Here is a 26,241-nt window from a genome sequence, read left to right on the forward strand (position 1 = left end):
AATGAGAGAGAAACACAGCACTGCTAATGAAACACAACCAGAGCCCAGCCAATGAAAGACAGGCACAGCCTAGCCAATGAGAGATAGTGACAGTACAGCCAATAAGAGACGGCCACAGCACAGCCAATGATAGGCAGCCACAGCCCCGCCCAGCCCAGCCAATGAGAAGTCACCACACCTGGCACTGAGGGCAGGGGACTTTTTGATTATAATTGCCCCTCCCCACTTGCTCTTTCTTCAGTTTAAGAGTAGTCGTTTCCTTTGGTCTGCAGATTTGCCTCCTGTTTTCGCTGTAGCTCCATGGTCGTGGGTTGCAATTCCTTACTATTCCTGAATAAACCTATTTTTACTGGTAAACTAACTGGCAGTTTTATTTTTTTAAGGTTAACAGATCTAACAGCTGGTGGGGGAAAGGATGATGAAAAACAGGATTTTTCTATAGGCTCAAAGTATTTCTCCCCAAGGTGCTTATTAGTTATAAATGGAAAAATAGTCATTTTATAATGAAGACACCCTCTTTAACCCAGTGTCACCAATGAGACTTCAACAACTGAAAAGACATTTTCAGCTGCACCTCTAGACTTCCTGCCCCAAGTGCATGAATGACTTCAATCTAATTATAAGCAAATATCCTACAGGATCCCAAGCTGAGGGACATCCCTCAAGATAACAGGGCAGTACTCTTCGAAAACATCATGAAAGACAACGCTTGAGGCACCATCACAGAGTGAAGAGACCAAGACAAGGAAACACAGTATGGGATCCTGGATAGGGTCCTTGTCTGAGTTCAGTCTGTTGTAACAAAAGTACAGCAGACCGGGACAAACAAACACAGGTCTAATTTCTCATAGTTCTGGAAGCTGGGAGTTCAAGATCAAGGCGAGTATCTAGCAGGCATGGTGTTTATAGGCATCCCTATGCTACTCTTCCCACTGTCCTCACGGGCTGGAAGGGGTGGGAAGCCATCTGGGGCCTCTCTCATGAAGGCACTCATCCCATTCGTGGGGGTCCACCCTCGTGAGCTAACCCCTCCCAAAGGCCCCACCTTTCCATGCCATCACATTGGGTGTTAGCTTTCAACATACGTATTTTGGATGGACGTGTTCAGTCAGCAACAATCCTGGACCAGAAAAATGGCCTCTATGTAGTAGAAAATAGGATTGTATTGATGCTAATTTTCTAGCCAGAAATTTTCTGGCTAGAAAATTAGCATCAATACAATCCTATTATCTATTATCCTTAACCTGATTGCACCATGGTTATGTGGTGATGTGACCATTAGGGGAGGCTGGGTGAAGGGTCTCCAGGAGCTCCGCACTATTTCTGCAGCTTTTCTGTGAGCCTAAAATTGTTTCAAAATAAACTAAAAAGAAAATAATCCGTACATTGGGAGTTGTCAGGAAAATTAGCTGAGGAAATGCAGGTGAAATTTCTAAAAATAAGAATTCTTGGGTGCCTGGGTGGCTCAGTGGGTTAAGCCGCTGCCTTCGGCTCAGGTCATGATCTCAGGGTCCTGGGATCAAGTCCCACATCGGGCTCTCTGCTCAGCGGGGAGTCTGCTTCCTCCTCTCTCTCTCTGCCTGCCTCTCTGCCTACTTGTGATCTCTCTCTGTCAAATAAATAAATAAAATCTTTAAAAAAAAAAAAAAAAAAAGAATTCTTAATACAAGCTCCCTCCTGCCCAGACACATAACTTTTTTGTCACAAATTGCTTAAATTTTCAAGAATACAAGAATGATGAGGTCTGTAGTGTCTGGAATTAAGCTTGTTTTTCCTAGTCCTTCCTTTTTTTTTTTTTTTTTAAGATTTATTTATTTGGGGCACCTGGGTGGCTCAGTGGGTTGAGCCGCTGCCTTCTGCTCGGGTCATGATCTCAGGGTCCTGGGATCGAGTCCCGTGTTGGGCTCTCTGCTCGGCGGGGAGCCTGCTTCCCTCTCTCACTCTCTCTGCCTGCCTCTCCATCTACTTGTGATCTCTCTCTGTCAAATAAATAATAAAATAAAATAAAAAAGATTTATTTATTTATTTGACACACAGAGAGAGATCACAAGTAGGCAGAGAGGCAGGCAGAGAGGAGGCAAAAGCAAGCTCCCTGCTGAGCAGAGAGCCCGATGCGGGGCTCGATCCCAGGACCCTGAGATCATGACCTGAGCTGAAGGCAGAGGTTTAACCCACTGAGCCACCCAGGTGCCCCTTTCCTCGTCCTTCTTGACTTGAAAAGATAGAATCCAGAAAGAAATTAGCAGAGGTAACCCCTAAGCATGGCTCTATCAAAAAACCTTTCAGGTTCTCAAATCCCTTTAACTCCCTCAGACACAGAATGAAGGTCAGTTTCAGGGAGGTCTGGAGGGTCTTCCCGCAGGCTAACGGCTCCGCAGCTAACACTAATTCCAATACTGATGTCCTTCTGGTATGGGCAGCCTGTCCTAAATTGGCCTATCTGCTCACATTAAGAAATTTCTTTCTCCTTGCAACTGCCTGCTCTGGACCCATTAGAAATTGGCTCCATAAACTGGATGATGACAGTCTTATTCTGTGTTTCACACAGCATGGTCCTGTTGGATGTCTTTCCCATTACCTCACCTGCTGTGTTTGACCTTCAGTCCATCACTCTGAAGGATTCAGTTAGTGGCCAAGAGCTGTTACTAACAAGATACTTCAGTTGTGAGCTGTTTGAGTCTCCCACTGAAGATAGGGAGGGCTGTGTGTGCATGTTTTCTTTTCAGAAAGACTGAGCCCAAACCTCTTTTGTTTTTCCTTTTTTGCCTCAAAGGGAAAAAAAATCACAATGGAGAGATTAAAAGTAAAAAAATACAACTACAACAACAAACAAAAACCACAAACCATTATTCCAAAGACCCTGCTTTTTAATCATGACATGAAAACTAGCAGTCCTTAAGGAAACCATTCGGGGACACAAATATCCATGGACATCTCTCTCTCTGTGTCCAGGGCACCATAAGCGGGATAGGTGTGGATATAACGAGATTGCACGGAGGAACTCCTTTCTTGAGAATAAACGGTTCTATATTATGACTGTGGTGTTGGTTACAGGAATCTATACAGGTGACAAAAAGGAACAGACACACAGTCACCAGTGAGCACATGCAAATGCTGGTAAAATCCATATAAGGTATGGAGTCTAGTTAATTGCACTGCACTTGTGTTGGTTTCCTGATATTGACAACGTACTGTGCTTAGGTAAGATGTAAGATGTAAGATGTAAGCTGCGTGAAGGGTCCATGGGACTCTTTACTATTCTGCAACCTCCTACATGTCCACAGTTTTTGTTTGTTTGTGCTGAAATACCATAAACATGTTGGCAGACAAAGGCCAAACGGGGAAGTCTCTGCATCCAATATGACACAGGCTTTTATGTCCATCACATATGGGTTCTTGCCAATTATGGAAGAGATGAGCTTTTCCAATAGGAAAGCATATGCACAGGCAGCCTCAAACAGTGCCGGGACCACCCCCCCCCCGACTGACGGATCAGATTCCCCCACCAGTGGAGGAGAAAAGTGGCCCACAAAACAGTCTGGAAGAATCAAATGTGTCTACCTGCCACCTCTGAGACCTTGACCTTCTGCCAAAGGACACTTGTCCTTTTGTAGCTGCCCATTATCCATCCTCCTTCCGGTTGGCGCCCCACTTCCTTTTCCAGACCTCTTGTCAGGTAGGAAAGTGAATGACTGAAGTTATGCCAACAGGTGCTGTTTCATGGCAATCTGAATACCGACTGAGTGAGGCAGAAGTAGAAGGTTCTCAGGAAGAGTTCCTGCTTGGAGACAAGTGCAGGTTTCCAGCTGCCAAGGCTCCTGAAGCAAGCCCAGTGCCCTTTGCCACAGGTTTTTGTCCTTCTGTGATTTATGACCAGTCCCCTCCTCCACTTTGTTGCACAGAGGTTTAAGCGAAAGGCATCTTATTCTCAGGACTGGGATTTTAGGGACGCCTGGGTGGCTCAATTGGTCAAGCAGTTGCCTTTGGCTCAGGTCATGATCCCAGCGTCCTGGGATCGAGTCCCACATCGGGCTCCTTGCTCAGCAGGAAGCCTGCTTCTCCCTCTGCCTCTGCCTGCCACTCTGTCTGCCTGTGCTCACTCTCTCTGACCAAAAAAAAAAAAAAGTTTAAAAGACTGGGATTTTGAACATTTCATTGGCTGAGCTCCCTACCCATAAAACACATTGAGATTGACAACATTGTTGTTTCCAATATGGATGACAAGGGACTGATTTCCTTCATATGTAAAGAGAGTCCACAAATCAATGAATCCAATAGATCAAACGATCTATTGATCTATAGCAATGATTGCTAGTCAACAAGTGTCTTAAAACATGAAAACATCCCCACACATAAAAGAAAGGTGAGTTCAGATTACAGCAAGATACCACGTTTCACTCCTAAGATCAGTGAAGATAAAAATATCTGATAGCAGGTACTACTGGCGAAGGAGTGGGTAAGAGGCACACTTCACCCTTCTTGGAGCGGTTTACATTGAGGTGTTCTCTTTGGAAGGCAATCTGGCAGTACTCTGTCAAACTAAAGAGTATGCCTTTTGATAATTCTAGGAATTTATCCTATGAACTCAAACATATGCCCAAAATATGTGCAAGACTATTTGTTACAGTATCACCTATACTGGGGGTTGATCAATAACAGCCTGTGGGTTAGATCTGGTCCGCTGCCTGGTTTTGTAAATAGTTTTATTGGCACCAGCCAAACACTCCTTTACAGATCATTGGAGGCTGCTTTTGAACTAGGAGGGCAGAGTTGAGTAGTTGTACCCCAGGCTGTCTGGCCCACAAGGCCTAAAATATTTACTCTCTGGCCTTTTGCAGAGTAAGTCCACTGACCCCTGATTTAAAGAGAAAAGCCCAGAATAACTGATTATCCCTTAACATGTGCCTGGTAAAATAAATTCTGGCACATTCAGAGGGAGGAAGAGAATTCGGGTGTTAATAATAGAGACCCGGAGGTGATCGCCTCTCTGGAAGGAAGGCGTCTTTTCTCTGTGTATCCTTTTGTGCTACGGTTTAACTTGTTAAGCCATTAAAAATAAAAGCAGGACTTCTCCAAGTCTGGGGAGGGTGAAGGTGCCAGGAGAGGCCATCCTGCTGTTGGGAACTCAGGTTACCAGTGTGCAGCCGGCCTCAGCTCTCCCTAGGTCTTGGCTGCTGGGACAGACGGGAAGAGGGGAATGGCCTGCCCTCCTGAGCCCAGAACCATGCAGTCGAGCCTCTGGTCAGATACTAGGTAAGTGAAGGCATCCAGGCCCAGGTAACGGGCCAGAAGGCTGTGCACCATGGCTGGAGCTGTTAGGAGGAAGCCTGTGGGCTGGACCGCCTGCCCAGGACATCCCGGGCTGGGTCCCTGGGGGGACACAGCGGGGCTGCATCCCAGAACGGTCCTCCCTGGCACCCTCTGATGGGGTGCAGGCCATCTCCGGGACCTGGCGCCTCCCAGGACCCCGCGTGTGGGAGGAACCCCCAGTCCCAGCCCCAGGCTTGGAAGGAACCTCAGGCAGGCCTCGGCGTGTCCATCTGGAATCGTTTACTGAGTCCACTTCTTACACGCATAATTATAAAAGAATAAGAATCGACAAAAATATTTTCTTTCCATAATATGTAGAGGTGGTTCGTTTCAGGTGGGGTTTTTTTGTTTTTGCTTCTTTTCTGTTTTTCTTTCCGCCCGCCCCGCAGAACGCTTGGCAGGGAGGGAGAGGCAGGAGGAAGGATAACCCTGAGGCGGGGAAGGGTCCACTGCCAAGGCCGAGCCCCGGCATCGTGCGGGACCGGCGCTTCAAAGCCCGCTGAACGCTCAGGGGCAGGCGGGAGGCTCGCGGCCCGCTGCGCACCGCCCCCCGCCGCACTTGGAAGAAGGGTCGCCCCCGCCCCCACAGGTGCCGGCGGGCTGGCTGGGACTCTGGGGCGGCGGCGGACCCCACGGCAGGTTTAGGCCCCCTTTGCTTTGTCTTTTAAATAATCATCAAAAAACGCCCCCCCCCCTCCCCACAAAACACACTCGGACCGGGGCGGGTCTGGAAGGAAAGGCGAACGCATGCTTCTGTGCGGGCCGCTGCGGGGCGGGGAGGAGGCCCGGCCCCGCCCAGTGTCCTCGGGGTCCCCGCCCCCCCCGGGGGGTTCGCGGTGGAGTTGAGGCTCCAGCTCCCGGACAACGTAGAGGGAGGAGGATGGCCTGAGGAAGTGCCTCTTGGATGCGGGGCTCGTCTCTCCGTCCTGGCAACCGAGAAGCAGCAGGCGAAAAACCCAGGAGCGTTACAAAAAGGAGAAAAGGCGTGGGGGCAGCGAAGGCAGAGGCTGGGTTTGGGGGGCGGTCCAGCGGGGGCGGTGGGAGGGGGCGCCGCGCCGGGGGGCGGGGCTGCGGGGGCCACTGGGGCCCTCCCGCTGGCTCCCGGGAGGCGGCAGCGGCAAAGCCATTGTGCTCTGAATGTGCGGCCGGCGGCGAGGGCTCAGAGGTGTTCCTGTAGAAAGTGCAGCAGTGTGACTTCGTAGTGCTCGCCGGACTCAGGGCAGCGAATGCTGTGTCTCTCGTTGGGGTAGATCTGGGTGGACAGAGAAGGCAGGGCTGGTGACACAGAGGGACCCTGCCCCAGGCGATCGCTGCGGGGCATCCTGCCCCTGCCCCCCACCAGTCCCCAGCTCAGGGCGGCTCCTGGGGGGGCTGTGGAAAGAGCAGGCACCCTGGACTGACGGACCTGGGTTCCATACTCCCTCTGCCCCCGCTTCCCCCAACCCGCTTGCTGTGCACTCTGGGCAAGTGACGACCTCCCCGACCACAGCCACCAGCCTGGAAAAGCGATGAAGACTGTGGGCCTCTCCAGGGCTTTTCCAGGGCTGGCCAAGCTAGTCCCCGGAACACAGCGCCCGGGCATATTAGGAATGGCACATCCGGGAGCCCACCTCTCTGCCCCAGGCTAGAAGCTGTCCCCGGACCTGGGGAGGTACAGGGAACCCACCTCAGCGGGGAGTGGGGGGGCATCAAGTCTTTGAGACCCTTGGTGCTGTTCTTTGGAGCCACCTGCATTGGACCCAAAGGCCGAGGGAGGACCGCACCTGCCGTGCCCCACCTCCCACGGCAGGCCCTCCGCCCCAGACTCTGCCAAGTGTTTCCTGGGTCCTCCCTCACCACCTGAGGGGGCACCGTCCCCAGAGGGGAGCCCAGGACTAGATGCCAAGGGCCACCCCCAAGGAATCACCCAGTCCCCGAGACCTGGCTGAGCCAATGTCCAGGCTCAGTAACGGTGGGTGACAGTGACAGGAGCTTTTTAGATCTTGCCTCTGACCCTTGTCTCAAGCTGGGTGGGACTGGCTGGTACCAGGGCCAGGGAGCCCGTTCCTCACCTCTCCCTGCCAGCAAGATGGGTTTGTGAACCAAACCATTCCTTCCCCTCCAGGCCCACAGCCACTGTTCCAGTTCGCTACTCTGGAATACAGCCAAGGGCCCAGAGGTCTCTTCCTCCTCCCTTGCCTTCTTTAATCTATCCCTAGATGAAGTACAAGTCTGATCATACTGCCCAGCTCAGACCTCTGCAATGACTTGCCAGTCTGGCATCAAGACCCAGTCTCCTGGGTCCTGCCGGATCCTGGCTGCTCTGCAGCCTCCCGAGCTTCACGCCTCCCGAACTCAGGCACCAGCACTGCCCGGGACAGAGACCCTTCACACTACCCTGGGTCTGGCTGCCTGGTTACTTCTTCCTCCTTTTGGCTGTGAGGAAAGGGAGAGGCTCTGTGTGGTTTCCTGCTGTGCTCTCAACCCTCAGGCCTGGGCCTGGTCTACAACAAATGTGATGTGCGAACCAGGAGGACCCGGGACCACCAGCCTCCCAGACGTCTGTTCCAGGGTACCTGGAACCAAAGGGGGTTGGTTTGGGGTCTGCCCCACCTCTCTCACCCGCTGCCCTGCTCCGGCACCCCTCGCCCGCTGCCCTGCTCTGGCCTCCCTCCCCCGCTGCCCTGCTCCGGCCCCAGCGGAGTGTCTCATGTCACCCCCAGCTCCTCACAGGGAGGCAGGGGCACAGGACTCCTGTTCCACCCTGCGTGCTAAATGCTCTCCCAAGAGAACCCACAGTTTCTCCATCTGTCAAACCGCGACATCGCACTCCCCTGAGGGCAGTGTGGGAGGCTTCTGAGAGGCAGACACACTGGCCCTGGCGCAGGTGATAAAATCTGCCCCTCTCACCTCTCCTGCTTGGCCGGCCCCTTTCCTGCCAGGACGACTGAATATGGCTCACATCCCATTGGGTCTCATGGGCCTCTGTCTGGAGAGGGCTACAAGGGAGCCGGGCTCATCACCAAGGTCCCGCGTCTCACTGACCAGCCCCACCCTGCTACTGCAGAAGCCCCGCCCCTCACTCCAACCTCGGCCCTCTCCCAAGGTCCCATGTCTCGCGGACCAGACCATCCCCTATGGTGGAAGCCCCGCCCCTTGCCCAACACACCCCCCCCCCCCCCATGTCCTGGCCATCCCCTTGCCTTGGCCCCCAACTCCGTTCTGCTTACTCCATCCACCCTGGTCTCCAGCCCCAGGGGAGGCCTCCCACACTTTGCCGTGGCAGGTGTTGAACCCCGGGCCTCCCTTCCCCGGGCTGAGCTGGGTACCCCCTACTCTCCAGCGTCCTTCAAGGTCACCTCCTTGGGGAGCTCCTCTCTGATCCCAGTGACCCTGAGATGCTCTCAGTGCCCTGTACCGTTCCTTCCAGGCAAATTTCTCAGGTTAAGGTACAATGGTGTCGGCGTGCTCATTTCTGTAACACTGACCTTCCGCCACCAGACTGAGCTGGGAGTGGGGCAGGCGCTGGCCTGTCCCCTCAGTGTGCCTGGCATTGAGGCACCACCAGTGACCAGTACATGATCGCTGACTACATGTGGGGACATGGGGGGGGAGCCCTGCCTTGGGGGGCAGCGCAGCGGCAGGTGACACCGCCCCTCCCCACCTGCGGGCTCCTGGGGAGGCGCCACCTACCTGGAGCTGGTAAGGTTTTCCCGCCCGGATCAGCTGGGAGACGAGGAAGTTTGTGTGGAAAAAGTGCACGTTCTCATCCAGGAAGCCGTGCAGGATGAGCAGGCGGTTGGGCCTGGAAGACAAGTTTGGGTGAGGGTCTGAGGCAGGACCCTTTGCTCACGCCCAGCCCTAGCGGCAGGCGGGACCGCAGCTCTGCAACGCGCGGTGGGCAGAACTGAAAGCCTCAAAGCTGGGGGTATGACAAGCAGGGCTGAAGACCCCCCCCACTTCCTTCCAGGCAAGGAGCAGAGCGGTGCGGGAAGGTTCTAGAACAGTGCCGCCCCACAGCACTGCAGGGCAATGGAATGTTCTAGACCTGCCCTACCCATTGCATTCACCACCATCATCACCACATGCAGCTACTGAGCACTGAAAATGTGGCAGGAGTGGCCAAGGGCCTGTCATTTTAAAAAATTAGATTTTTTTTTTCCCCAGCGAGGAGGGGGAGGGGCAGAGGGAGAGGGAGAGCGAGCCCCGAGTGGGCTCTCCGAGACCTCCCGAGCCTGGGGATCATGACCTGAGCTGAAATCAAGAGTCGGACACTTAACCGACTGAGCCAGCCAGGCGCCCCTACAAGTTTGATTTTTAAACATAATTTATTGAGGTGAAATCTACAAAACTTCAAACTTCCTCATGTCCAACTGAATGCTTCCGGGGCATTTGGTGGATTCACGATGTTGGGGAGCAGCAGGTCTATTCAGCTCCAGCAGAGACCCCCGACCTTAGCGGTCTCCCCCGACCCCCTGCCAACCAGACAGTCCGCGTCTGTCCCGTTGGAGTGACTCTGTCAGTGGCTGTGAACCCACGTGAACTGACATTCCGGGGGCACATGGGGGCTCCTGGCTCCCGGACTGGACGGCACAGGCCCAGAGCTCCGGGTTTTCGAGCTCAGCTGTCCCCAGGCGTCTCCGGAGAGCCTGGGCCGCACTCCAGCCCACGGAGAGCGGCCTCACTGGGAGAGGGGGAGGGGGCCCAGGCGGCGCCGGCCTGCACGGAGAGCCCAGCATGGAGGGCAGGGCCCAGGGAAGTGGTTCACCAGACGGAGCCGCACCAGACGGCGGCAACACCACGCTTCCCTTCAGAGAAAGAGGCTGATGGCGAAGCATGACATGGTATATGCTTCAGCCAGTCCCACGGCCCCAGATGACCATGGGGACCTGTGTCCCGAGCCACTGCATGTCAAAGAAGTCCACAAAACAGGCCGATCTGGTTCAAGACCAGGCGACAGCCCCACAGCTCGCCCCGTGCTTGGGGAGTGAGGGAGGCCTGCGTGTGCAAAGCAGCACGACTCTAGACCCTTCTTTCCATCATTCTGAGGGCAGGCCCGAGCCTCCTCCCTCCCAGGGCACCCTGGGCGCCGGCCTGCTTCTGTGAGCAGCAGTGACACGGGGAGGGCTCACGGGGGTGTGAGGCGGCCGCAGAGAGGGAGGCCTAGGGCCCGCCAGAGAACAGCCCCGATGTGGGAGACTCTGCGGCCGGTCTGCCCCAGCAAGGGCAGGGGCCAGGGAGGGGCGGCAGGAGGAATGGGGGCCTTGGCGCCCACCAGGCTGGGGCGGTGGGGGCCTTACTCGTTGGGCAGCTTCTCCACGTGCAGAGCTACAGAACCCGCCTCGTAGCCCAGCTGGTTGTTCTCCGGGACGTCCATGTAGCGCTCGGTGTAGCCTGTGTCGTAGGCCATCCACACCGTGACCGGGGCGCCCGCGATGGCCACCTGAGGGCCCAGTGGACAGAGCGGGTCAGGGAGCCAGGGACAGAGAGCAGCAGAGGGAGAGGACAGGAGAGGAGAGAGAGAGACACACACACGGGTCAGGACTCAGGAGCCCTCGCTCGCCTGCCGGCGGTCCCGGGGCCTCCCCCGAAGGACGTGAGGCGTGGGCATGCACACGGGGGCTGGCGGGGAGGGGCCCTCAGACCGTGCGTCCCCCGCGGGTCGTGCGTTGCCGAGGGAGGGCGGGTGAGCTGAACGAGTGCGCTCAGGCCGGGATCGGCCCCTCCCTGGTCCCACTGCCTTCCTGCCTCCTCCTCCTCATCGCCGCCCCGCGGTGCCCGGACAGTGCTGCCGGCCTGGGCCCCTCCCCCGACGCTCTTCACACCGTGCCCCACCTCTGCCCATCCGAGGCCGGGGTCCCGGGCTCAGCCTCCCACAGAGAGCTGCTGGCGGGGTTTTGTGCAGCCGGACGCCATCCTGGGGTCAGCAGTGGCGGGCAATGAGGAGGGGGGCTCGGCCCCATGGGGCTGCTGCGGGGAGAAACAGCCACGTGGCAAGGCCCCTGCCGAGACGCCTCTCCGGGGGGGCGGGCTCCGAGGGGGCACAGGCGGGTGCCCGCAACCAGGAGGGGGACGGGGCGGGACCCACCTTGAACACTTGGGGCTTATGGATCAGCCCCATGAGCGAGAGGAAGCCTCCGTACGACCACCCGTGGATGGCAACTCGGCTCAGGTCGATGAAGCCGTACTTCTCGGCCACAAACTGCAAGCCCTCCACCTGGTCCTCGATCTCCACCTGGCCCTGGGGGACGAGGCCGGGCACCTCTCAGAGGCCTCCTTCCGGGTGTGTGCCCTGCTGTCCCACCTCTGTCCCCTGTGGACCAGCAGCAGCTCCAGAAGCTACTCCTTTCTCCAGACCCTGTTCCAGCCTGCTCTCGGGGGTGGGGCGGCGGTCAGAGGGGCCCGGCTTCAGTCCTGCCCTGTCCCCTCCTGGCTGACCCGGAGAGGGTCCCATCTCCCCTTCTGGGCCTCAGTTTCCTCATCCCAAAGCTAGGACGTCAACGCGAATAGGACCACTTTGCAGTGGGCGCAAGGAGGAAACGAGGTGGCGAGCGTCCTGCGCTCGGAGGCCTTGGACATGCTAAGGCTCGACGGACAGCGGCTGTCATCACCGTCGTCATCCTCATCACCATGACCGCCGTCCTCACCGCTGTCACCACCCTCCACCATCGTCTCCATCCTCACCACCCCCACCACCGTCGTTCCCACCGTCTCCGCTGTCTCCATCACAATCACCAGTGTTCCCACCGTGAGCGCCGGCGGGTCCTCCCTCCTCGCCTCCGCCACCGACACCACCATCGTCTCCATCCTCACCACCATCACCAGCATTCCCATCAACGCTACTGTCTCCATTCTCCTCACCACCATCACGCCCATCATGCCCACCGTCTTCTCATCACCCCCACCACCATCTCCATCCTCACCACCACCACCATCCTCACCACCACCACCACATCATCATCATCACCACCATCATCACCATCACCACCACCATATCTTCATCATCACCACCATCATCACCATCATCACCAAAACCATCACCACCACCATCACCACCATCACCACCACATCATCATCACTACCATCACCACCACCATCACCATCACCACCATTACCACCACTTCTAGATCCACCAGTCCCCGGCTGGTCCAGCCACTGGGACTTCCTGCTGACGGGGCCTACACTGCTATGTTTGGCTCATCTGGGCCTCGGGCACCGGGACGGGTGCATCTCTGTCTCCCCATGGGGTGCGGCTCAAAGCACAGCATCAGAGTGGACATTCTCCTTGGTTCCAAAAGGCTTCCCGACTAATCCTGGCATCCTGGCTGGGACTGCCCCGAGGAGGTGTCCCAGAGCTGCCCCCGGGCCCCAGGGCTCCCCTCACCACACAGGGAAGGCCCCGAGAAACTGTGAAGACATGTTACCATTTGGTTTTTCAGGGCCCCTTCGAACCGAAGCCCTCGCTGACACGAGCCCCTGCCATCGATCACAACCACGGCGTAGCCCAGGGACGCCAGCGTGTTGAGCCGCAAATACTTGATTCCTTTGAAGGAGTTATTCACCAGCTGCACCTGGGAGGGGAGAGCGGGCAGGGGCCGTGGAGCTTTAGGGTGAGTGGCAAGGACTCCAGTGTGACAAGCCAGGCAGGAAGGGCTGCACGGGCCAGAGGGCACGGGGCCGGGGCTGGGGTCGCACAGCCTCATCAGGGCTGCCACGCTTTGCTGTGAAGGCTGTGGGCGGCCCCAGAAAGCTTCTAGCCACGGGGGAGTAGAAGCCCAGGTGGGGGTCCCTCCGCCGAGCCTGCGCTTGAGACGGGCCCCCTCCCCAGCCCTTCCCTGGGCTCGGTCCCTGATTTTTTCAGCCCCGTTCTGCCTCCCCTCTATCTGCAGTTCTCTCCAAAAACAGACAAACCCCGATGCTGTTCTCAGACTAACTTGACGTAAAACAGTCTCTCACTTTGGCACTACTGCTGTTTGCTGCCTTATCAGCCCCTGGCCTGGGGGGGCCGCGTCGCCTACTGCGGGGCACGGACTGTCCCAGGCCCCCACCATAGCTCTGATGACTACACATGTCCCTGGGGATCCCCAAATGTTCCCTGGGGGACAGAACACCCCCAGCTGAGGAACAGCCATCTCACACAGACCCAAATGCCAGTCTGCCTGCCTGGACCTGTCTCGTCCCCTTCTCAGAGAACAAGTATGCGACCAGGGGTGACAGTGGGTCACTGCTGGGCAGGTGGGCCAGACAGACACCTGGGGACTGGGGGGGGGTTCCCAGAGGGACAAGGGAGCACCAGCAGGTGAAAAGGGAAGAGAGCTACGGGAGAAGGTGGGGTGCACAGACGCCCAGAGGCAGGGGAGCGAGGGCCCCCAAGGACCCTGTGTGGTCAGTGGGGCTGCGGCCCCCTCACACGAACCCTCCTTCTGGCCTGGCTGGCACCTGAGTCCTGGCATGAAGGAGGGGGGGTGTGGGCGGCAGGGCTGACACCAACCTGGGGGCCTCCGTACACAAAGAGGACCGTGGGGTGCTTCTTCCCAGGCTGCACAGCGTGGGGCTTGTAGATCATGCCGTAGAGCCGCACGTCTGACCGCGTGTGGAAATGGAAGATTTCTGGGGGCACGTAATCCGGGGGGCAGCCTGCGGAGACAGAGCGGCTGTGGCTTCGCGGGCCGGAGGGCACCAGGGAGACACAGGTGGCAGAAACCCACACTCTGCGGCCCCCCAGCCCTTGGCTGTGGTGGGGGATGGGGGGCACCCCGTCTTCTGTGCTTCGTGATGGTTTAAATCAGAATCCGAGGGCCCCAAAGGACTCTGGGCAGGCTGTGGTCCCCCACGACACTTGCTGATCTGATCTCCAATGGGGGTGGCCGCGCCTCTGGGGTCTGAGCGACAGCCAGTGCTATTGTCTGCTTCTGACTGTCCCCTTCAGTGCTGCCAAGCGACCGTGGTTTTCCGATCACGACAGTGAGGCCATTATCCTTCTTTATGATTACCTTGACAGTTTATTTAGGTAAACAGAGAAAGTCAACTAAACAGAAATACGTCAACGGTCACGGAGGCTGAAGACAGCAAGTGCTTTCTGTAAAGGCTCAGACGATGAGTACTTCTGTCTCTGTGTCTTAACTACGTGGCTTGGCTGTCACAGGCCTAGTGTGGCTATGGACAGTCCCTAAATGCCCGGGAGTGGATGGGCTTGGGGCGCAGGCCATGTTTGCCCACTTCTCACGGAGGTAGCTACACACATGGCAAGACCGGCAATTTCCGGACGTGGGACCCCACTCCACCTGCCCAGAAGCCCAGGGCTGGGCACCAGGACGCAGGACTTCCCACTGTTGTGCCCCTTGCCGTGCTGGGTGTCCTGGTAATAAGACTCACCCTTCCCTCAGTGTCCTCTCTAACCCCCGGCCCAACACCCGGCCCGGGGTTCCTGCGCGGTCCCATTCTGCGGTAACATGGGGAGAGTCAGACTGAGTGAGCTACTGGCTGGAGCCTTCTCACCGGGTCCCGGAGGGTGACGACCTAACAAGACGCCTCCCGGCCCACAAAACATCCCACAAACGCCAGGGATCCTTACTTCCTACAATGTTCTAGTAATCTAGCAAGTGGCAAATCTGGGGTCAGGGAAGGGTGTCCCTTTTAGTGTGTGATCCCCGTGGACTAGGCGCTGTCCAGAGTGTCTGGTTTTCATCCTACAGACTGCCTGCTGTGGGACCGTTTCAAAGAGAAGGGACACATTTGAGGGAGACTGACTACAGTTCTGCAGCCAGCAAACAATCTGGGGTCACCTAAACAGAGTCTGGGCCACCCCTTAAACTCCTGGGCAAATGGGTAAGTTGCCTCCTGTCCCCCAAGGCCGAAGGCCGCGCTCTTGCCTGACCCCCAGCTCCTTGCAAAGGCATCAGGACGTGTGCCCTGCGCAGACACCCTTGGAGACAGCAGCCCGAGGGGATGAGGATGCCCCACACGGGGACCCCCAGGTCTGGCAGCTGATCGCTCTGTGCCATGTTAACCGCAGTGCGGAAACTAGAGACTGGCCCAAGTGGCAGGGCGCACGGGACAGGTGGGGTCACTGGTAATGGTCAGCGATGAGCTCTCAGGGCCCTGGGCCCCTTGCTGCCCCGAAGCTGCCGGAACAGCCCTCCCTCGCCAGGGTCACTTCACAGGGCTGCATCCCATTTTACAGACAGGCAAGCGGAGGCTCCCGGGGATGGCAGGGACAGGGAGACTTGGCCAGGGTCCCCAGGGATGTGGGGGCTACTCACTGGCCGCCTCCATCATGCTGGCCCAGAAGTGGGGCTGCTTGTGCAGAGGGTCGTCGTCGGGGCCGCTGAGCTTATAGACGTGCACGCAGGGCGGGGTACCCACGCTGCTGTAGTGGCTGATGAACATGTCGAAGTTCTGCAGGCAGGACGGGGCGCTGAGCACCGCAACACGCGCGTCCTTCCCGACCTCCCCGGCCGCTTTGGCTCCCCCCTGCCCCCATCAGCCACCAACCTATTTACTGTCTTTGCCCTGTGCGCTCACTCCTTTAAACTTCGAAACTCTTCCCCTCATGTGAGGTGGGCGCTAGTACCATCGCCCCTATTTCACAGATATGCCAACTGAGGCCGAGAGGAATCTGTCCCCTGGCCGGGGACCCCCAACACCCCGACCCCAGTGGTAACTGACAGACCCAGGCTCATACCCAGACCCTTCTGACGCCAGAGCCTGCTCATGGTGCTGGTTCTACAACACCTGGACCGGAAGCAGCCCTGGGCACGGCCACTGCCTGATAATCTAGAACGTTCTGACAGGCTAAGGATGGGTGCCAGAGTGGTGCCCTCAGGCACATCGAGGGAGGGCCCACCTGGCTCATGGAGCAGCTGTGGGAGAAGCCAGGAGTGGTGAGGCGCACGATCTCGCCCGCGGTCTCGTAGCTGACCACGTAGAGGTGGTGCTCCAGGGGCGTGTCCTTCGTACCTTGGAAGTACACCAGCTTCGTCTCCTCGTTGACCCAGATCTGTGGGGGCACAGGGGCTCCTCGTGAAGCAGCCCCAGTCCGGGCCTCGGACTTCCCGTGCCTTTGCCGCTGCGGGGGCTGGGGCAGGGACGCAGGCCCTTCTCCTGCCCCCACAGGGAGGGCCCCGAGCTCTGTGGCGGGGACATTTGTTCTCTCCCCAGTGGGCTGTAGCACACCGGCCGGAGAGGAGCTCGCTGGGAGAGAAGCGCCTCTCGGACCTGGAGGGGAAGGGGCCGACTCTGCGTCCCCAGGTAGACTTGAAATTGGAACCGCGACCCCAGACAGCCCCTTCTGGGCATGCCCAGAGCTGCAAGGGCGGAGCAGAGGGCACAGTGACTAGGACAGAGGCTGAGAGAGGGGCCGGCCTGGGCCCTAGGGCCCATCTGTTCCCGGAGCCCTGGTCCCCAAGGGGTCAGCCCACCCCTCTGACCCAGGCGCTCGGGGCTAAGAAGCGGCACCTGCCTCCTGGGTGAACCCGCCTCAGACCCCGGTGTGATGTTTAGGTGATGAGGCCTCGGGGAGAGCGGGAAGGAATTCTGGCTCTGGGGATCGGAAGAGCCACTTACGGCCTCTCTGGGACCAACCTGGCAACACGGGGGTCAAACACTTAATGGTGTGTTCTCTGAGGCAGAAACTCTGCTCTGGGGACCTGCCCCCGAGGGCTCCGCCTGGGGATGACTTCAAGGGGGAGGACAGACATGCTGTGTTCTTAACGTTAAAAAAGGAAGATGACTTGAATGTCCAAAATGACAGATGGGTTTCAAAATGATGGCACACTTCTCTGCAGCCACATAAAATCACATTTTCTTAAAGAAAAAAAAACACCCCAACTCCTCCAGATCCTCTAAAACGATGTCCTGTGGAGGGGCGTGCGGCTCGTCGGAGCAATGTGCCACTTGCGATCTTGGGGTTGTGCGTTCAAGTCCATGCCGGGAGCAGAGATGGCTTAAGTAAGTCTTTTTTTTTTTTTTTTTTTTTAAAGATTTTATTTATTTATCAGAGAGAGAGAGGGGGAGAGAGCGACTACAGGCAGACAGAATGGCAGGCAGAGGCAGAGGGAGAAGCAGGCTCCCTGCCGAGCAAGGAGCCTGATGTGGGACTCGATCCCAGGACGCTAGGATCATGACCTGAGCCGAAGGCAGCTGCTTAACCAACTGAGCCACCCAGGCGTCCCTTAAGTAAGTCTTTAAAGAACAAAACAGGGACACCTGGGTGGCTTGGTTGAGCGGCTGCCTTCGGCTCAGGTCATGATCCCAGAGTCCTGGGATCGAGTCCCACATCGGGCTCCTTGCTCGGCAGGGAGCCTGCTTCTCCCTCTGCCTCTAGCCTGCCACTCTGTCTGCCTGTGCTTGCGCTCTGTATCTTTTTTTTTCTAACAAATAAATAAAAATCTTTAAAAATAAATAAATAAATAAATAAATAAATAAAAAGAACAAAACAAAAAACCCTAGTGTCTCGTGGACATGTGCGCACACAGAAACGCTCCGCTGGGGTTTTCGCCGCGGTCGGCCACCTCCGAAAGCACAAAGCTTCGGGAGCCTGGGTGGGGTGGGGAGTGAGAGGATCCCTAATGTCGGGTTACTTAGAATGGTTCAGTTTGTGCAACAGACACTGATGTATCCTTTGTTGCCGTCCCTTTCAAATGAACGCAGGTTTTCTAGAAACAGAGCATGTCTCTAGAAAACCCCCAGCCATGCGCAGTCACCGGCCAGTTTTGTCCCCAGGACCAGGGGAGAAGATGCACATAGGGAAGGGGGCGCTCCCCGGGCGCCTGGATCTCCCCCACCCCCGAGGCCCCCAAATAGTGCAGACGGCTCAGACCCACGCCCTGCCGGTGCGCACAGCCTCTGGAGGGGATGTGAGTGGCCTGTCTTTCCCTCTGTAACCTTGAACATGCTGCTGTGGTGTCAGCGAGATGTCAGTTAACAATAAAAATAAAAATAAAAAGCTGCCATAGCTTTTTTTTTTTTTTAACCATCTGGGTAAAAACCCAGGCATGCAAGGCCCGCAAGGCCTACGGGGTGGCAAAACGGGAAAGTTCCAGCTGGCAGGTCTGCCAGACGCTATGCTGGGGGCTTTGGGTTACTTTAAAGCAGGGTCCTCATCAGAGCGGTCCTGCCCCCTCCTCCCGGGGAAATGTAGCAACATCTGGGGACATCTGTGGCTGTCACAGCTGGGATGAATGGGGCCGGGGAGGCTCTTGCCGCTCCACGGTGCCCAGGACGCCTCGATGTGAGCAGTCCTGAGCGGGAGGGACTGGGGGTGCGGGGGCGTCTCTTAGCAAGAATCCACTAGAGCAGAGCGAACGAGGAGGCAACCTTCAACCCTCTGGTACCCTAACCTCCAACTCGCCTCACATACGGGAGGTGAGTGTGAGATCGGACACCTGCTTCTGGTCTGAGTCAGGCGTGCCACCTGGACCTACCGCTGTCCCTCCTCGTGGGCTCACTCAAGTGTGTACTGACCACTGTTTCCCCTGCACGAGCAGCTCTGGACGCACGCTAACGTCTCTCATGTCTGTCTTTGGTCCAGGAGGCATTTATGCTGGTGTGAGGTAGGGATCCAGGAAGTCTGATTAAGAGCTCACGCCATAAAATTTGGAATTTTGTAGAATTGGACCCTGGTGAAGAAGCTCTCATCAGAGGCAAGTCTTGCCGTGATTTTATGCTCGTTCACTTGGGCGAGTGGAAGGTACACCACTTGTCTCTGCAGCTGTGTCTTTGTCCCCAAACCTCCCAAGGACAGACACTGGGGCAGGGCCCGCTGGATGCCACAGGACAATCCCACGGTAGGCAAAGTGTCTCATCAACTGCTCTCCCAGGGAGAGGTGATTTCATGGAGCAGGAGAAGGCTACGGGAATGCCGCAGGTGTACAGAGGAGCCCCCACGTCCCGGACTGGGCTTGTCTCCAGCTGGCCAGAGCCCTGTGGCCCTGGGCGTGCTGGAGCAGTGGACGGAGCTGAGTGGAGCAGAGCAGGAGGCAGGCGCAGCCAGGAGGGAAGAGAGAAGCCACAGGCACACGGGTCTGCAGGGAAGCTGGAGCGAGCGTACTCAAGTGTCTATGCATGTGTGCGTACAAGCGTGCGTGCGGGGCAGGCGGGGAGGGTTGCAAAGAGATTCTGGTACCTTGGAGCCGTGCCTTGCCAAAACCTCCCATTCACCGCTAGTCAGCGCGATCTCCTCCTTGATGGGGCATTTAAATTCATCTGGAAGTAAGGAAAGGAAGAGATGAAGGGGGCCCCAGGCAGGCGTGAAGGGGACTCAAAGGCCCTGAGGCCAAATTCCACCTGAGCGAACTTGTCCCAGAGCCCCGTGCAAGCCGGGCCAGGGGGGAGACGAGAGTGAGCGGGCTGAGCCCCAGCCACGGGACAGAGCAGGGACCCGCCACGGAGGCTGTGTGCAGGTTCCGGCCTCTCCCAGGGAAAACCAGACAGCTGTGTTCATATTGGAAGCACGGGTATTAGAACCCCGCAGAGGCCAAACCATCAACTTCAGGGCTTGCGACCTGTGACCTCTCAGCACAAGTCTGGACTGTGGAAAACCAGATCCTGGTTAAAACCACTATGGCTGAGGGGCACCTGGGTGGCTCAGTGGGTTAAGCGTCTGCCTTCAGCTCAGGTGATGATCTCAGGGTCCTGGGATTGGGTCCCGCATCGGGCTCTCTGCTTCTCCCTCTGCTGCTCCCCGCTTGTGCACATGCACTTTCTCTAACAAATTTTAAAAATCTTTAAAAACAAATAAAAAAAAACCCACTTTGGCTAATCAAAGTCTCGGCTGAGTTCTTACGACATACTTTTTGGATTTTTGGGGGTAGATCTGTTTTGAATTTCCGCCAGGTAAATAATTACGGGAAGCCTGCTGGCACACATTCCAAATTTATTGAGACAGTTTACGAGTGATGGCTGTTTCATTCTGGACAGCTGGGTCTGGGAGGGAGAAAAGGCTCCACCTGTGTCCCTCACTCCCATGGAGGCCGGACCCGGCCGACTGGTCACTCGTCCAGATCTTTTGTTTTAACCTGGAAAGCTCCGCCAGTTTGCGTGTCGCCCTTGCACAGAGGCCCCGCTCCTCTTCTCTGTATCGGTCCAGCTCTAGCGCGCGCTGCTGCGGAGGGCGCGCATGCAAATCCTATCGGTGGTGCCTACAGAAGGGGCAGGGGCAGCAGAGCCGCAGGGCACTACTGTTAAGAGCCCTGCTTCTGCTCCGTCCTCCTGCCCCACTGGGAGGACCCGGGGCGCTCCCCGCTTGCGGCCACGGTCCCTCAGTCCTCTGGGTACAAGCCGGCACCTTTCTGTGGAGGGGCTGCCGACCATGCCCACTCGGCACCCCCCACCCCCGTCTCTCTCTCTCTCAAGGGGCCCTCCTCTGCAAAGGACACCCCATGTGGCCCCGACACACCGCTCCTGCCGGTGCTGTTCCCGCGTCTTGCCGGTCCTCCAGGCTCCTGACCCTCCTCCTCCCCCAGGCCCGCCCATGGCACCTCTAACGAACTCATGCCTTTTGGTCCAAAGTGACCAAGGTCTTGCCTACTCGGCCGTCCAGTTGGCACCTAGCAGGCCTGAGCCACATGCCAGGAAGTGCAAGCGGGGAGGGCAGGTGGGAAACGTGGGGCGCTCACCACAGAGGCCGGAGGGGCACCTGCCATGAGCTCCAGCCTGTGGCCACAGAGGCTGTGTCGAGGCTGTGCGCAGTGAGGTGTCCCGAAGTAAGATCAGGTGGTCCGGCCAAGTCAGACAAACGGGAAAGCACAATACCGGAGAGCCACAGAGAAAGCCGCCTTGGAGATGGCCTAGCCAGCCTGTGCTGACTGCAGTACACCCCAGGTGACGGCGGTGGCAACACCCAGAGAGGGCAGTCGCTCTTCTGTCCCTGTCTTACTCGACCCCCATCAGCTTGTGGCTTTGCCTGTTCCTGCCCCTGGCTCGGCTCCCCTGACCCCTCGCGCTCTCCGTGCCCTGGGTGGCACTGCCTCAGGCTTGTCGGCGGGGCTGCCTCTGAACTGGGGGGCTCCCCTGGGGAGATCTGGCCCCGGGGGACACAGGGCGATGTCTGGGGACATCTGGGGCTGTCACGATCCTGGGTGCTCCTGTCACTGAGTGGGTGAGGTCAGGGAGTACTGCTCAGAGCCTGGGATGCCCCCACTGAGGACAAGCTGGCCCGGGGTCCGTAGCACTCGTGGGGGAGAGCCTGAGGGGCCCTGGGCTGGCTCGCAGCCCACACTGCTTCCCTGCCCAGACCTGGCCTTTTGCTGCTCCATCCTGTCCCAAGGCCGAGACGCCGTCTGTGTGAGGACGCCCACACGCCCACTGCACATGCGTCTGCTCCCTGGAACTTCAGGCATGTGGACCCGCCCGCGCAGCACAGCCACTTCTGGGCACTGCCACGTGAACATGTCCAAACCCCAACTAGACGTTTCTCTCCGAAAACTGTCCCCCCCAGGTCTCCCTGTCTCACACGGACCCTCCCAAATCCCTCCAGGCACCTGCGTCTTTCCCCCTTCTCTCTCTCCGTCGGATCCACCACCGCACCACAGGGACTCGGAGGTCGAAGTTCATCCAGCATCAAAGCCACCTGCGTCAGTCCAGCCTGCTGCCATGACCCATCCCTGTCACCTCCCCTTGCCCCTCAGCTGTACCCCACACGGCAACCCTAGCGATGGCTTTAAATTGATATAAGATCAATGGTAAAAGCCCAAGTCCTCCCTGAGGACCTGACCCCGCACCAGCTGCCCCGTCTCCTCTCTGCCCTCCCCTCCTCCATCTCTCCCCCTTACTCACTCTGCTCCAGCCACAACAGTCTCCTCTCAGCTCTTCCAACACGTCAGGCAGCTACTGCCCCAGGACCTTTGCACAGGCTGTGCCCTCAACCTGGAATGATCTGTGGGGCTGCCTCTGCCACCTGTTCTAGGTCTCTGCTTCATAACACTATCCACAGATGTCCCCTGACCTCCCATCCTAGAAAGAAGGCCCCTCATTCTCCAGCCTCTTGTCCTGGGGCATCTGCCACCACGCTCATTACTCTCAATTGTTTTTGGATTCTTGCCCATGTCTTCCACTAGAGAGCTCTGTAAGAGCAGGGATTTTCCTTTCTCTCTGAGTAATCACACCCCTGGCACCTAGAGCAGGGGTTGGCCACATTCTCTGTAAAGGGCCAGACAGCCAACATTTTCAGCTTTGCAAGCTAGAGGTCACACTGCTGTCACACTACTCAACTCTGTCATTGTGGCATGAAATCAGCCACAGACACTCTGTAAAAGAATGAGCGTGACCATGTGCCAATAAAACTTTATTTACAAAAGTAAATGGGGGGCCGGATTTGATCCGTGGCAGTGGTGGGCTAACCCCTGGTGCAAGATGGGCCTGGTGCGTAGCAGGTGCTACACAGATAACACTGACTGAATGAACGATTGCCCCTAGTAACCTCGCCAGGCAGTGAGGGATGTTCGGGAAAGGCGGGCTTTTTCCTCATCCTGCCCCTCCCTCATGGAACTGGTCACAGGGTGGGGTCAGTGAGTAAGCAGTGCCCTGAGGCCCAGACAGCTGCCTGGGTGATCGGTGGTGTTAGTCAGGCTTTGCTCACCTTCCCCAGGGCTGAGAGGCTCACTCCAGTCGTAGCCACTGGGCTTTAAGATGGCGGTGACCTTGTACAAGTGGCAGAAGCCAGTCTTGCACTCGTTGGCACGAATGAAGCAGAGCTCATCCTCTCCCTCGGACTGGGGGAAGGGATAGAAGATGTCATGAACCTGTCCGGGAAGGAGAGAAGAGGCATGAGAAGGTGAGGCTCTGAGGGTTGGCTGGTCTCGTGTAGAGGACAAGCCCGCCCCCCAGAGACCCCCGCCTGCCCCAGCCCTGCCCCACTGGGGGTCTGGGGGCCCGGGCGGGGCGCACACCGGCAGCTCCCCACCCTTACGTTGATCCACACATCGGTGACCTCCTCATACACGACGTGCGGCTGGACGTCCCTGGGCACTGCTCTGGCGAAGGCCAACCGCTCCTCCGCGTTCTCGGTAACGGGGATGAACAGGGCCGGGGGCAGCAGGACGAGCTGAAGCCGCTGCTGGGGCCGGTCCAGGAACATAGCCCAGGCGCTGAGAGAGCAAGAGGGAGAGACGGTGAAGGCCTCAGGGCCCAGCAGGGGGAAGCTGGGTGACAGACGCCCCCCCCCCAAACTTATGTGGGCCCAGAGCCGTTCCTCCTTTGCTAACGTAGTGAGCCCTTGATCTAGTGAGCCCACAGCACACAAAGGTTTCCTGGCCAGCACATGCCCTCAGGGGAGCCTGGGGGGTGACAGGGCCCTGTAACCCGAGTATTCTGGAAACATGCCGTGTCATCAGACCTTAGAGCAGCATTTCAAAAACATCTGCCAATTTCTGCCACATACATGGTTCTTTACTGCCCGTTTTGCTCCGAACGAACAATGTGCTTTCGTTCTTTCTCTTTGGGGGAAATAAATTGTTTATTCTGTTGAATAACGTGAATCTTTAAGGACCTGAGATGGAAGCGAACGGCAACTTCAAAAAATCCTGTTGGTTGGGGTTCGGGCAGCTGGCTGGCTCGGCCGGTGGAGACGGCAGCTCTCCATCTCGGGGTCAGGACTTCGAGCCCGTGCTGGTGTAGACTGCTTAAAAAAATCTGGTTTGGGAGCTCCTTCGTCATTATGTTCTATCCTCAGAACAGCTGCTTTGCTGGGGCGGGGCGCCTGGGTGGCTCAGTGGGTTAAGCCTCTGCCTCTGGCTCAGGTCATGGTTTCAGGGTCCTGGGATCGAGCCCCGCAATGGGCTCCCTGCTCAGTGGGAAGCCTGCTTCCCCTCTCTCTCTGCCTGCCTCTCTGCCTACTTGTGATCTCTCTGTCAAATAAATAAATAAAATCTTTAAAAAAGAAAAAAAAAAGCGGCTTTGGAAGAGACTTTGAAAAACCGTTTTCTGAGCTCTTTCCAGCTGTAAATGGACAGGTCTGCAACGGCGGCTTGTTAGTCCCGCAGGTGGGAAACCTGGACCCCGGTGTGGAAAATCAGCAACAGAGACGACGCCGGCGAAGGACGCCACGGGCACGTGCGCGCCCACGAGAGCCTGCAGCCTGCCACGGGCGCGGAGCCTCCGTCCAGGCTCTGAGCCGCACGTGCGGCCGGAGGAGCGCGCTCTGTCTGGCAAAGGGCCACCGGGCGGACGGCTCCGCTGGGCCACGCGCTTCCTCGGGCACCGGCCAGCCCCGCCGACCGAGCGTGAAAGCCGCAGCAGACGATCCGTACACAAAGGAGTGTGGCCACGTGCCCAGAAAACCTGATTTATGGGCACTGAAACGTGCCGTGCGTATCCCCTTCGTGTGCGATGAAATGCTCTCTGCCTTCGGATTTTTTTTTAACCCCGTTCATTCAGAAGCAGGAAAGCTGTTCTCGACTCATGCGCCGAAAACCAGGCACGTGGCAGATGGGGCCGCGGGCAGCGGTCTGCGGCCCTGTTTAGAGAGGCGTGTCCTCGCCATGGCAGGACAGTCACCACGTGGCGGCAGGGAGAGCCCTCTGTGCCCTGCTGGCGACACTCACTACTTGCCGTCCCGGGTCCACCCGGCCCTGGCGATGTACTCCACCCTGGGGAAGAGCGTGCTGAACGGCTGCACCAGCTCCTTCTCCTGCGTGGCCACGATCTAAAGGGCAAGCAGAGTCGGGTCACACTCTGACCTGCCCACACGCTGCCCAGATGGACGCGGGCGCTTCCAGAGCGGACACGGTGTCCCCCGAACCCCTGTGCTGGAGTCCTGACTCCTGGCACCTCCGAATGGGGCCGGCTTCCGAAAGAGGGTGGTTGCCACGGTCATCGGTCTAAGTGGTACCGGAATAGGGTGGCCCCAATCCCAAAAAAGGGGTGGTCTCTGTTTTAAGTGGGAGGTATGGGCTCCGGGCGGCACAGGCAGCGATGGCTCCCGCAGGGAGAAGGCGGCCGTCTACACGGCAAGGAGGGAGGCTGGGAACAGCCTCTCCCTCATCGCCTCAGGAGGAGCCAGCCCTGCCCACATCACCCTATCAGACTTTCAGCCTCCAGAGCTGGGAGACCATGCACTTTTGTTAAGCCCCCAGGACGCGGTACTCGGTTAACCACAGCCGGTGGGCTGGAACCAAAGGGGCTCTGGTCTGGACTGTGACCGCAGAGCCGGGCAGCCCTGGGTGACAGGGACCTGCAGATGTTGCAGCTTCCTGGGGGCTCGGGGTGGGGATGAGGGACATGGCCTCCAGACGGCCTAGGGGAGAAAGGCAGGCAGGGCCTCGGCGTGGCCCCTGCCCCTGCACCTTCCCAGCGCCTGGTCCCCAGGGGGCACCAACCACGCCCACCTCAGGACCCAGCTCGCTTGCGGGGCCAGGCACCCCTGCAAGAGCTGGGAGAGGTTCCACCAAGCCAGCTGGTGTCAGGTGTGTGTCCCATCTGCCATAATGTTCAGAGGAAGGGTTGGGTTAGGGCCGCATCATTCCAAAACCAAATCATGAAAATAAGGGTAGCTTCCAGTTTGTTCTGAAACCTCACACGAGAAGTCATTCTGACAGGGCGCCTGGGTGGCTCAGTAGGTTAAGTGGCTGCCATCAGCTCAGGTCACGATCCCAGGGTCCTGGGATCGAGCCCCGCTTCAGGCTTTCTGCTCAGTGGGAATCCTGCTTCCCCCTCTCTCTCTCCCTGCCTCTCTGCCTACTTGTGATCTCTGTCAAATAAATAAATAAAATCTTTAAAAAAAACAAACAGAAGTCATTCTGACAAAAGTGTTCAAGAGTGTCCTCAGCTTGTCTACGTGCCTAAACACCAGCGTGGGGATGTTTCCCTTTCCAGGCCCCGCATCCTTCACAGTCATGGCCTCTCCCGCCCTCCAGACTGTGGGGTCCTGACCAAGTGCTCCCTGGGTGATGCAAACACTTGTCCCGACCCCAGGTGACAGAAAGAAGCGCACGGAGCACTGACAGGTCCCATCGA

General features: G+C 57.6%; 1 protein-coding gene across 9 annotated transcripts in view; it reads right to left on the minus strand.

Moving 5' to 3' along the window:
• Positions 1–5,527: 5,527 nt before the first annotated feature.
• DPP9 (dipeptidyl peptidase 9) overlaps positions 5,528–26,241 on the minus strand; it is a 39,156-nt gene continuing 18,442 nt past the window's right edge. For 5 of the 9 annotated variants that reach the window (XM_032306927.1, XM_032306933.1, XM_032306941.1 and 2 more), the window contains 12 exons: positions 24,831–24,931; positions 23,198–23,375; positions 22,868–23,030; positions 19,415–19,494; positions 16,136–16,288; positions 15,552–15,687; positions 13,781–13,926; positions 12,714–12,860; positions 11,378–11,530; positions 10,590–10,732; positions 8,983–9,094; positions 5,528–6,562 (listed from right to left, as the gene is read on the minus strand). In XM_032306927.1, coding sequence (XP_032162818.1) covers positions 6,470–6,562; positions 8,983–9,094; positions 10,590–10,732; positions 11,378–11,530; positions 12,714–12,860; positions 13,781–13,926; positions 15,552–15,687; positions 16,136–16,288; positions 19,415–19,494; positions 22,868–23,030; positions 23,198–23,375; positions 24,831–24,931 — 1,605 coding nt within the window. In that variant the 3' untranslated portion in view covers positions 5,528–6,469. Of the gene's footprint in view, positions 6,563–8,982; positions 9,095–10,589; positions 10,733–11,124; positions 11,260–11,377; positions 11,531–12,713; positions 12,861–13,780; positions 13,927–15,551; positions 15,688–16,135; positions 16,289–19,414; positions 19,495–22,556; positions 23,031–23,197; positions 23,376–24,830; positions 24,932–26,241 lie in introns of those variants that run through there. The other 4 variants (XM_032306951.1, XM_032306960.1, XM_032306956.1 and 1 more) reach the window with 4 other exon arrangements.

This window comes from Mustela erminea, chromosome 1 (assembly GCF_009829155.1).
Source record: "Mustela erminea isolate mMusErm1 chromosome 1, mMusErm1.Pri, whole genome shotgun sequence".
Taxonomy (NCBI): domain Eukaryota; kingdom Metazoa; phylum Chordata; class Mammalia; order Carnivora; family Mustelidae; genus Mustela; species Mustela erminea.